The sequence below is a fragment of the Sabethes cyaneus genome, chromosome 2, assembly GCF_943734655.1.
Source record: "Sabethes cyaneus chromosome 2, idSabCyanKW18_F2, whole genome shotgun sequence".
Classification (NCBI taxonomy): Eukaryota; Metazoa; Arthropoda; class Insecta; order Diptera; family Culicidae; genus Sabethes; species Sabethes cyaneus.
The window spans coordinates 220,944,302-220,957,593 of record NC_071354.1 but is presented as its reverse complement, the minus strand read 5'-3'; the positions used below and the strand labels follow the sequence as shown (position 1 = coordinate 220,957,593).

General features: G+C 43.6%; 1 protein-coding gene across 1 annotated transcript in view; it reads right to left on the bottom strand.

Moving 5' to 3' along the window:
• Positions 1-13,292, bottom strand: part of LOC128738960 (maternal effect protein staufen-like) — a 30,263-nt gene that overhangs the window by 8,031 nt on the left and 8,940 nt on the right. The window contains exon 3 of the mRNA XM_053834468.1: positions 6,996-7,375. Within this exon, the coding sequence (XP_053690443.1) occupies positions 6,996-7,375 (380 nt within the window). The remainder of the gene's footprint in view (positions 1-6,995; positions 7,376-13,292) is intronic.

The following is a 13,292-nucleotide window of genomic DNA, read 5'->3' as shown; positions in this document are numbered from 1 at the left end:
GAAGTAATCAAGCAAATGGAACCAAATTTGGCATGTGGGGGGTTTTGGAGACAGGAATTTTTTAATGATCGTTTGAGACCCCTCACCCATGTGGTAGGGGGATAAGGACTCTCATACAAATAAAACAGAAATTTTTGCGTAACTCAAAAACTAATCGAACTCGAGAAATTTTAGACTCTTTCATAGAACACTAATCAATAACAAGACCACCAAAAACTATCAATAGTAACATTAGATAATACAGCGCGAGACGGCCACAGGCCGCGAGTGTTGCCGGCGACCTGCCGTCGCCGGCCACTGCGTGGGGCAGCCCCCTGTAGAGATCACCTCTATCTAGGTTTATTTATTTTCCTAGATCTACTGACCTCTATTACTTTCTTTCAGTTGGGTCACCCCTGCGAAATGGTACATCCCGCATAACGTTTTTCGCGAAATGGTATTCTGCGAAACTTTATATTCCGCGTTATGGTCAACCGAGAATTGGTGTTCCGCAAAATGGTATTCGGCGAAATGGTTTGTAATGATGGCGAATATTTAAATGCTATCCGCTTTATTTTATCAGGGTAAGCAATGAGGGGAGTTGTTTTCTACTTTACTGTAAGGAAAATTTATATATTAAAACACCCATGAACTCCCCAGAAATTTGCAAAACTCAAGATTATGACAAAGGTCATCCGAGATTCACGATTTATGCACAACACAGTTTAATTTGTGGCAATACGAAGTTTGTTGGGTCAGCTAGTAGTGATATATTGTCAAAGCGTAAGTGGTCTAGGAACAATATGAATATTTTTCTCGTGTCGGTGGAAGAATTGAATCCGAAGGATGTGTTCTGTAGCCAAAATTACGTTTCGCATTTAATTTATTCAAACTCAAAAAAGCCCCCAACCGTAACATCGTTTGAGAGCAATTATTTTTATTTGACGAAATCTTCATGTGTCATTATGGACGATGAAATTTACGTCTAAAGATTTTAAACTACTTCCAGATCTGGCTTTCTGCTCTGCAAAGGCCCGAAATGCAAAATTCTTTTGAATTACTTTAATTTTTCGCCGACAATCCGCTTATCAAATCCGGGCCGAATTAAGGAATCTTCTCCACGCTTCTCGGTCTTGGACTGCCACTCTTCAATTACCCTTAACGCCCGCTATTCTGTCACAGTACAACTTATTCGTGGACTTCAAAGCTGCATATGATACTATCAACTTATACAAAATCATAGACGAAAACGGCTTTTTGGGGTAACTGGTCAGAGTGATTAAATGTGCGATGAATCGTACACAGTGCTGTGTGCTTCGTGTGGATTGTCGAACTCATTCGAAGCTTACAGAGGACTTTTTAGCTGCCGGAACCGCTTGGACAATAGTGGAAAGATCGATTGCCAGACAATGACACCTGTCATGAGATTCGGAGGGGTATTACCAGCGGAAGTTGCGCTTACTATGGGCTTGTACCCTGTACAAGACATTAATTGGACCGGTGGTTCCTTACGGGTAGAAACGTGGACAATTCTCAAGGACGACCTGCGAAATCCCAAGTATTCGAGAGACGAGTGCTTGCTAAGAACGATCTTCAGCGGCGTACAGCTCTACGGCGAACCCCGGATTCAAATGGTGGCTAAATCTGGATGGATAGGACGGGCAAGGCTTATAGCAAGAATGCCGAACCCTGCGAAGATGTTTGCTCAAATCCAAAGGACGACGACGAAGGAGCGCGGCGGGCAAGATATGGTGGCGAGTGCATGGTGTCCGAGAAATTGAACAGGGGCAACACACAACCAAGTTAACCGAAGAAATTTTATTAAAGCTGGAGAATCTCGGTATCCATCGGTGAGTCGCTGTTTTAAGTAGGTCCTATCTGTCGAATCGTCACAGATATGTACACTGTATATATAGAAGGGTTCCATTTGTCAACTTTCATCGCGTTTTCTTTTTCTTGAACCGTTATTTTGCTCTAATCTATTCTAACGTCATTAACTTTATGACTGTCATTCGCCGACGACATACAACTTTTCTCTAAAGTAGGGCCATTACAATTTTTTATGAAGTCACCTGTCTTTCTTTACCCCCCTTCCTGCCCTCGCCAACCACCAGCTTAAATGTGGTGTTGGTCGTCCTAGCTCAGCTCACACGAGCCGTCAGTTTCCGGTACCTAATTACTTTGCTTTTTCAGCAACAACCCAATTATTATCGATTCAGTTATATCCAGGGAATCAAAATATCCTTGTTCATACGCAGAAATAAGCGACAAAAACGAAGAGCGATAAATCAGTTATTCTCTGCCTATAAAACAAACACAAACCAACCAGAATGTATCACGATAACAAAATATTAGTACAAATGAATATCCCTTCACTGGCTAGTAAACGGCTGGATAATGCGGAATATAGACCCCATAGTGGTCGTTAGCCTCTTATCCAGCAACTCCGATCCCGACCTCCTCGTGGTACCAGCCGGAATACGAGCAACCTTTGCGGAGATCGGGTAACCAACCCCGGTGGAAACTAAGGTCGTATACTAACCGGGAAGGAGCTATAGTGAGTCTCGGCACTATAAGATGGCAGCCCCATCACGAGACTCGGTAGTGTTGCCCCAGTACGGCTACACACCTAAATTAAACTTAAACTAACAACATTCAAGCATATTCGGAGCGGAATATTCGGCATCGACCTAGGCGACGGAACAAGGACGACGAATGGAGACGCGGGACTTGGAACTGCAGATCGCTAAATTTCGCAGGTTGCGAGCGGGTGCTGATTGAACAGCTGGAACCCCGCAAACTCGGCATCGTAGCTCTGCAGGAAATCTGTCGCAAAGGAGAGAAGGTTTGGAAGATCCGTGGCGGAAAGGCCCAGTTTTACCAGAACGGTGGCGCTACCAACGAACTGGGAACGGGCTTTGTAGTGCTGGGCGGAATGCAGGATCGCGTGATAGATTGGAAGGCAATCAACGAGAGAATGTATGTATTGAGGATAAAGGGCCGTTTCTTCAATTATAGCATCATTAACGTGCACTGCCCGCACGAAGCTAGACCCGACGATGAGAAAGAAGCGTTCTACGCGAGGCTGGAGGCAACGTACGACAGCTGCTCGTTACGGGACATCAAGATTGTCATCGGGGATATGAACGCCCAGGTCGGTAGGAAAGAAATGTATAAACCGATGGTAGGACCCCATAGCCTGCACACCGACACAAACGATAACGGCCAACGATGTATAAACTTCGCAGCTTCCCGAGGCCTGGTGATCCGAAGCACCTTTTTCCCGCGCAAGGATATCCACAAAGCCACCTGGAGATCACCTGACCAACGTACAATGAACCAAATTGACCACATTCTCATAGAGGGCCGGTTTTTCTCTAACATCACGAACGTACGCTCCCGTCGGGGTGCGGATATTGATTCTGACCATTACCTAGTAGCAGTACATGTGCGCTCAAAGCTGTCCACCGTATACCGGACACGTCAAAGCCGCCTCCTCGGCTGAACATCAGGCAGCTAGATATCGCACAAGCTGCCGAGAACTACGCGCGAGTACTGAATGAGGCACTGCCTTCTTCCGAGGAGTTAGGTGCTTCAAACCTCGAAGACGGTTGGGGCAGAATACGCTCGGCCATCGGAGAGGCCGCTACCGCGGCACTAGGAATTGAGCCTCGGAGTATGGGGAATGCCAACAAGCGGTAGAGGAGAAAAAAAATGCTTGGAAAAATTATCTAAGTATTGCCACTAGAGAGAGCCTGGCCAAATACTGACGAGCTAGGAACCAGTTGACCACGATCCTGAGGAGAAAAAAGCGCCAAAAGGAGGACAGAGATCGAGAAGAATTGGAGCAACTATTCCGAGCTAATGACACACGCAAGTTTTATGAGAAGGTGAACCAAACTCGGAAGGGCTACACACCGAAACCTGACATGTGTAGGGACGAGGGAGGGAATCTAATTACAAACGAGCGCGAGGTGGTCGACAGGTGGAAGCAGTTCTTCGATGAACACCTCAATGGCGAAGTCGCAGAAGGAGGCGGAACGGAAATTAACCTAGGAGCGCCCATGGAAGATAGTGATGTCCTAGCACCTGATATCCAAGAAGTCAAACGAGAAATCAGGCTGCTGAAGACCAATAAAGCCGCAGGGAAGGACCGCCTACCGGCAGAGCTTTATAAACATGGCGGAGAAACGCTACACTGGGTTATTTCGAGGATTTGGGAGGAGGAAAAGGTACCGGAGGAATGGATGGAAGGAGTGGTTTGTCCCATCTACAAAAAGGGTGATCGGCTAGACTGCTGCAACTATCGTGGTATTACGCTGGTAAACGCCGCCTACAAGGTACTCTACCAGATCCTGTTACGCCGGCTATCACCGATAGCACAAGGTTTCGTAGGGAATTATCAGGCGGGTTTCATGGGGGTCGCGCAACTGCGGATCAAATTTTTACTATCCGACAGATCTTGCAGAAATGTCGGGAGTACAACGTGCCCACGCATCACATCTTTATTGATTTCAAAGCAGCATACGATATAGTCGATCGAGACAAGCTATGGCAGATAATGCACGAACACGGTTTTCCGGACAAACTGACGCGTCTAATCAGAGCTACATTGGATCGAGTGATGTGTTTCGTACGCATCTCTGGGACACTCTCGAGTCCCTTCGAGACGCGACGAGGGTTGAGACAAGGTGACGGTCTATCCTGCATTCTGTTCAACATCGCTCTTGAGGGGGAGATCCGACGAGCGGGCATCGAAACGCGAGGCACGATTTTTACCAAGAGTAGCCAACTTGTAGGCTTTGCAGATGACTTCGATATCATTGCCAAGAACTTTGCGACGGCGGAGGCAATCTGCGCAAGACTGAAAGCGGAGTCTAGGAGAATTGGGCTAAAAATAAATGCGTCGAAGACCAAATACATGAAAGGAAGAGGCTCAAAGGAAACAAATGCGCGCCTCCCACGGACGGTAACCGTTGACGGCAACGAACTAGAAGTGGTAGAGGAGTTCGTGTATTTGGGATCGCTGGTGACCGCGGAGAACAACACTAGTAAGGAGATCCAGTGGCGCATTCAAGCGGGAAATCGGGCCTACTTTGCCCTTCGTAAAACGCTACGATCAGGAAGCATACGCCGCCGCACGAAGCTAACAATGTACAAACCCATTATTAGACCGGTAGTTCTTTATGGACTTGAAGCCGTGACGCTGCTTACGGAGGACATACGCGCCCTTGCCGTGTTTGAGCGGAAAGTGCTGCGGACGATATTTGACGGAGTACAAACTGAAAGCGGAGAGTGGCGGAGGCGTATGAATCACGAGCTACAGGCACTGCTTGGGAAGACTCCCATCGTACATCTAGCGAAAGTTAGCAGGCTACGGTGGGCCGGACACGTCGTAAGGATGCCGGACGACAGTGCGACGAAAATAGTACTCTTCAACAACCCCACCCGCACCAGAAACAGGGGGGCCCAACGTGCACGACCAGGTCGAAAGCGATTTGCTACTTCTGAGACGACTAGGGAATTGGCGACGAGTGGCCCAAGACCGAGTTGAATGGAGACGAGTGCTTGAAACAGCACGAGCCACCCCGGCTCTATGCTGCTGAAGAAGAAGAAGAAGAATATCCCTTCACACCAGCAAGCAGGACAACTTTCGATGAGAATATATTTTGATACGCACTCACTCTCACAGGCACTTGTTGTTGGTGATGCAGGTATACATTAAAATATGTCTTTGTCGCCAGTCGGCTGGTTAAAGACAATACTTTATCAGCAACTTGAACCAAAGGGACAAACAGTAAAAACCTTAAGAAAAAGACCAGCTTGCTTTGACCTAAAGTCTGGCGTACAAAAGTTATCAACGTTACCTTGGTAACTACCAAACACTGCCACTGCCGACACAGTGTGACATGATTAGGATTGCTTTTGTTGCGTACAATACGTATTGCATAGAGCAGTGTCTTTTTCGCAGACAACATAGTTGTCATGAAATATCTGTATCCACGATAAACAGCTACGATAACTTGTCTTTGTCTTTACTTCCATGCAATAGAGACAAACTTTCATCATACATTGTCGCAACATTTTGAAGTAGACCAAAATCTTTGTCTTTTGTGCTTTCATGATTTTTAACTTATATCTTATCATTTGTGAGCCTTGAGCAGCCAACTTACAAATGCCCCATTCGACCATTCTCGCCATTCAGCATACATCAAACGGGAATCTATCTCGGAGTCGTCAGCCTGTAGTGTGTTCTCCACTGATTACTTTCGCTAGTCGCTCATTAGCCATCCGTGTTTAAGTCGCTTCACAATATCCGCATATACCTGATATATCTTGAAATTCAAGCGCCTGCGCCACACTCCTACTTAATTACCACCAAGAAATGTTCAAGGGGATTGTTGGGAGCATCTTATAGCCCCCAAAAATCTCTTTTTAAAGAGGTGCGAGAGACGTTTAGTCCACATTTCATGGTCGTAGATTATAATCAGAAGAATCAGCATCTTATAGACAGCCAGTTTCTTTCGAACTTGCAGGATGTGAGACCTCGACTGGCCACATAAAAGACGGCCCTATTTGCGGCCATTCTCCGTCTTTTTGATTCATGACGGACATGTAACGACTGCATGACACTAATGTACTGCGGTAGACGAATACCACCAGTCACCAATTAACCCACTTGCATTTGGTCGTCGTTAACAACGGCTACGTATGCCCGAAATCATTCACTTGATCTAATATAGTTTCAATCACTCATGTCACATTACTGAACCGCCTATTCCTCCGGCAGTTTCCCACACATTTTTTCAACACTATGACCTAGGAAACTATGAACTAGGTCTCAATTCACGGAAGCAAACCGTTAACTGATTTCTTGAAATGGGGGAATTTCATCACTTTTTCTACGATTTTGATTTCTTGTCCTACGTAAAAGTGCTGCGCTTTTTAGCAGCAAATTTTCCGTACGGGTACGGGACTATCTCTACGAACATCACCAAGGTGCGCAGTATACTTACGTTCATGGGCTGGAATCATGCGTGTTTTGGATCCCCCTGGACCAGCCGCCGACACCACCGGAATCGCACCGGTACCATGATGATTAAGATGGCCATGATGACTGTGATGGTTGGTGTGCTGGTGATGCTGATGATGTGAATGCTGATGATGGCTGCTGTTGTTGCTGGTGCCGTACGGTAGCGGCTTCGGGGGATGACCCATCGCTTTCGAGGACGCACCACCGCTGCCATAGTGCTGTGCGGAAGGTTTCCTGGAGCCGTGCTGTGGTTGCTGCTGCTGCTGCTGCTGTTGGATCGGCATGTGCGGTGGAGCCGGCATCGAATGATGATGTTCATTGCCAGCCGGGACACGATGGTAATGATGATGCCGGTTACTAATCCTGAAAGCAAACATAGAAGAACGATTATAGTACGATAGCAGGGATCTGAAGGAGGAACTCGTCGGCACGGTTGGAATAGGCAAAAATGTTGGACTATTCAACAGCATGATCGTCGATTTGGTCGTTTAGCGGTCGTTTAAGATTTTCGTCGTCCTCCTCAAAGTGTGCCAGACGGTGTAAAAATTCGCTCCTGAGCAGCCACTGTCTTCGACACTGTTCACGGCGGATGTTTTCGCAGTACTAATCTGATCAACTCGAATCCTGAAACCGCAATCTGATTTACCCTATTTACACATTGTCATATATCATTAAAGCAGTGCTGATGGCTGCACAGCATGTTTCTACTGCCATCCCTACTATTCTGTTGAATCCTTGCCTAGGAAAAATGTTTGTGATTTTTCTTTAATTCAAGATGAAAAAACAGTGCTCTCGAACAGAAGAGTTAGGACAACGCACACTGAAGCGGGTGCAAGTTTAATCATTTGCACTCGTGCTGTGCGAGGTGGCAATTGTACGCGATGCACAGCGGCATAAGCATGCTGTAAAATTGGTCAAACCTTACATTTCAGTGTTTAGAAAAATATCTTTTACTTTTTAATTTTGCTCTACATGCTCAGCACATCCCATTGTGTCAAACGGAACCAGCAGCAAAAACGCGTGATTCGTATGGTAAAGAAGTGATAAATTCATCTTCCTTTTTGGCACCACCATGCTTCTGTTTCTTGCGACAGCATTGTTGCTAACGTTTCTATATAATGGTTCGTTTCATTGTATGGATTTAAAAGGATGCTTTTTCCTGTTTTGATCAGGCAGAAGTGCGACTCGGCTCGGCTCGGCTGGGACGTTGATCTTGTCGCGCCTAAACAGGAGCACACCAGATAAATTCTACAATTGCCATGGTACTAGGTACGGCGAGGGTCCTCTCTGAAATCTTGCAGAACAACTTTATAAAGGGGTCTCAAAAGGGTGCGGATTGAATTTGCGTACATTTGTGAATAAAAACAAATAAAGAATAAAAACTGCCAGCAGTTTACAATAACTTTATGTACTGGAAGAAAAATAAAAATACTGCGATGCTCGCGCATGACTCGCTCTTTATGCAGTGTTTGCTGAATTTTTTTTAACTCCGCATTGACGAAAATTGTCGGATTATTTTGTTTTTGTCAATTTTCTCTTGTTGTAAAACAGCGAAATATTTTAAAGTATTTTTTAGGCTAGCTCTAGCTGGGAACTGGATTAGACCCAATAACGACAAAGCGTCTAATTCTGCTCGCTAAACAGAACCCAATCCTGTCTCTAACACGTTTGAATGTAACAATGTGTGTCCCTTATTATGCTGAATATAAAATCAACTGCCTCCGTGTGCTACCGTTTTTCGACCTGATGAGGAAGCAGGTATTCGAATTTTGTATTCCTACGGCAATTTTTGGCAACCGATGTGCAGAGCACTGCTGGCTATTTAATAATAAACATGACTTTGCAGGGATCTGCGGTCGCAAAGAAAACTAGTAAGAGTAAGAAAAAACCATTCCTGGCGGAGGGTTATGCGTTTGATTGCCCGGGGAGTTCAAGTTGCATTCGACCGTAGCAAACAATTTGGGCTACTCGAAAAGTGCACTCTGCTCGGTCGGTACTTTGTTGCTTCCCATTCAAAGGAGTTCATTCAGAGTTAGAACCGACTGTCACTACACAGAAGTGAATAGTGAAGACAGGTGAAAACTGGTTCCTCTTTTTTTTTTGGTGTTTGGAGTGGATTAGTGAAATGGTCTGATGCTGGAATCTAAAGGATGATTCTATTGCAGGAAATGTTCAGCACAGATACGAATCAGCTTCGAACACTTTTCAAATGAAATAAATCTTAGCGAGAATTCCTGAAAGTTCAATATACAAAATGTGTTCCTTCATGAAGCCAGCGGACTCAAATATTCCCAATTCTAAATAATTTATAAATAAAAAAAGTATTTACTTTGAGGTTTTCTTCACCCAAATTTCAATCTAAACGAGAACCCGGAAGTTTGTGTGTATTTTAATAAGCCTTCAACAAAAGTCAGTGATTATTTCGTGTGCCAAATTCTGCACTCATTGTATACAAAACATTGCAGTTTTTCCAACCTATAAAGAATCACGCATTGTACAGAAAATTGCAAATAATATGTCAATGCCTTGGACCTGAATAATAGAACCAGTTTGTGGCCGCCGCCAGTAACGCTCCAACCACCATTGTACAGCAATCGTCACAATTCCAATTACGTCTTTGCTAATATTGTCGCCTTCGAAAGCATAGGTACAGCTTCTGTTCAAAATAGGAAAAAAAAACTACCACGATTTCAGAAAAGGCAGAGAAGAAGAGCAATAAAATGCACATTTTCATTTGACATTTGATATGATGAATCGTTTACCCTGCAAATGGGTATTCCGCAACAGTTAGCACTGCTATGGAATGGGTGAAACCCAGTTCTCGGGGTACGGCGAGAAAGAGAGGCACTAAAAAGTACTAGTATTCAGGCCTGGTAAATCGCCATCAATATGTACGATCCTGTTCGGAATGCTCAGACCGGGAGCACGTTCAAATAGATGCAGACAGAAAGTGCATTCCACCGAAGGCTGCAAAACGAGGATTGCATTTATTTGCATAAACCAAAGAAAAGTTAAGAGAGGATTAATGGTGAAGAGGGAAAACTTATTGCTGTCCAGTCCAGACGGCGCATGCAGACTGCTGCTGCAGAATGGCAATTAAAAAGAGCTACCATACGATGCACTTCGTCGATTAGAGCTGGCGACTTGCCAATTATCCCATCAAGTTACGACATGCTGCGTTGGAATTGTTAACGAACTATGTTCTGGTTTTACCTGTCGGAAGCTTCCATCCAAAGCCAAGGTCACGTGAGTAAAAATCCTGTCCGAGATTTATTTAAAAAAAAACTGCAAACCAAATTAGAATATTTATCAAATACTCTATCTAGAAGAATGATAGTTATTCCAAACATAAAAACCCTTACTCGGTCAAATCAATAATACATATTTGGACTCTAGAGAACAGAGAAGGAGATAATCAACGTTCGTCCGTCATAAAACTTTAACACAAACAGCTGTCATGGTAACTACATTTGTTTACATCATGGCGTTACCGGAACAATCGCGTCGCGAATCGATGCTGCACGCACGCTCGCAATGAAAATCGCACATGCTGTCCGCGCCTCATGAGTCGACGATATGTGACGTCATGAGACGATTAAGCTATACGGAGGATAACATGCCAAAAGCCAAGCAGCAGCAGAAACGCAAAATCAGGTGATCGCCTAATTCGATAGTGGTCATTCTTGTCAAATAGAAACCGAAATTATTGTCGAGACCGGCAAAAATGGCAAAAGTTTCGTAATCCTACGTCTGTAGAGCAAAGACTGCGACCAGTTCTTTGATCTATTGTAGTGTGTCCTGTTTTGCTGTATGCCTTTACTGATGAAGAGCTACTATGTCGTTTAGTAATTGTTATTTTAATTGAAAGCATCATCCCAACATGGTAATATGTTGAGAATAAATGATACTACTTTCTGAAGATAACAAACCCAGGCTCCAACAGTCTTTTATCTAGAAATTTGCGCCTTTTATTGAATAATGCCGTGCATTCGCACAGTATATGATGAGCACTTTCACACTCTAGATTGCAGAAACGACATCTATCATCATTAAGCTTTCCTATTACCTTCAGGTGATATCTGTTTGGACAATGACCAGTAACCACTCCGCCAAAAGTACTCAAATCTTTCTTTGAAAGATTCTATAGTTTTTGCGTGATTGAGGCTTTTGGCTTAATAAACCGTTTTGCGTGACGGGCTGATAGAGTATTATTCTGCCTATAAATGCATAACAGTCCCATCTGACTTTTCACCACTTTTGAGATAAACCTGGGAATCATCTTTGAATTAACTGTTCTTTCAATATTTTAAAGAAAAAGGTTATGTTTGTTCCCAAAATGTTGAAAAAAATATCAAACTATGTCAGTCCCATATTACAAATAAACGCAAATGGAAATGCCTGGACCGATTCGACTGCAGCAACTACTAAACGGAAGATTTTATGGCCTAGAAGAACACTATTGAGGAGAATTTGGATCGGATGTACGATTCCGAAGTTACAGTGGGAACTAGTTCCGGAATATATGGGACTTGAACATAGAAGCACCTTGAATCACAGCAAACCCATCATGTGACACCTATAAATACACGGATTTGCAAATCTAGACTATTGGTAGTGGTATAGTGTTCCAGACGTCATTGGCCACATCTAAACATGTCTGTGAATGTTCCAGATACCTCAACGGGGATAAGTTTCTGAATTTAACTAAAATACAACATGTGACATCTCTAAGCCGGTACTCGAAATTGCAAAACTAGTTTAAATACTTCATTTGTTGTCACATATAGTGTCCAGGATCACATTGGTCATATTCGGACACGTTCTGGGAGTGTTCCGGACACACAGGAAAACGACCGGACCAGCTTTTGAGTCAAACAAACTCCATCATGTGACCTCACTATAAACTCAAGATAACAAATTACAATAAAAAGGAGAAAATGCCAGGACGAGATTTGAATCAAAAAGATCATTTTGAATAATTGAATTGAACGAGCACGTTAACTATCAAAACAACAACGGCACGTGGTCTTGGAAATACTGCCGAGTCCCCGACAACGCAAGGATCAAGGCATGCTGTGACTGTTATGCGTTTATTCTTGCTTATTCAAGCACAAATAAACGCGTATCAATAACTTCGGCAGTTTTTTTAAGTTTTGTAACAAATTTTAGGTCACTTGTGAACAAATTGCTTGTAAAAGTATTCTGTTATGTACATTCAAGTGATTTTATGACGATTTGGACGATTCGTTTCCAAAATCGATTCAATATTAAAGAAAAATGGTCGTGGCTTCAACAGCGTTTTTCGTAGTTGCACGTTTTTGTAGATGTGACTGTCTTCCATTTATGGGCAGTATTCCAGTTCAATATGACCTGATTCTCTTCCCTTTTTTTCAGTTCCATCTTGCGCATACTATTGGATACCCCACAGAAAGGTTCGGGGCCTATAAATTCCATAGCAGATCCAGATCTGGCTAACTCGTCTGCTCTTTCATTACCTTCTATACCACAGTGCCCGGGAACCCAAAAGAGATTTACCCTGTTGTGTATAGATAGTTGTTGAAGCAATTTTACACAGTCCTAGACTAATTTAGAAGTGCAAGCAACAGATTTTAGAGCTTTCAGAGCTGCTTGACTGTCTGAGAAAATACATACATTTTCATACCTATATTTTCTCTTCAAGCAGATCGAAGTACATTCTAGAATGGTATATGTTTCGGCTTGAAAGACCGTTGGCCATTTACCCATTGCCACTGACCTATTCAGTCCAGGACCAGCAATGCCAGCCCCCATTCGGTCTGCCAATTTCGAACCATCAGTGTATTGAACCGTCTCTGACATAGGGGCCCCTCACTACGATCTGGTTCATGGATGCTAAACAAATGGTCAAAATCGTATTTTTTCTCCATTAGATCTTCAGCTTGAATGATAAGAGGATTAATTTCAAATTCCTTTAAGATACTTAGGTGGCATTTTAGATCACCACTGAAAAGATCTTTAGTTCGTCTGAGTCTTATTGCGTTTTTAACGACATCTAGCTGAATGACCTGAGATAATGGCAGCAGATTTAATAAAGCATCTAGGGCTTTAGACGGAGTAGTACCCATTGCTCCTATTATAGCGATAGTAGCGAGCCTTTGCAGCTTTCCAAGTTTAATTTGAATCGTTTTTTGTTTCGTTTTCGGCCACCAAACTAATTCTGCATATGTGATTCTAGGTTTCACTATAGCCGAGTAAAGGAGATTTGAATGGGATAAATGAATCAATTGCCCATTCTACTCTT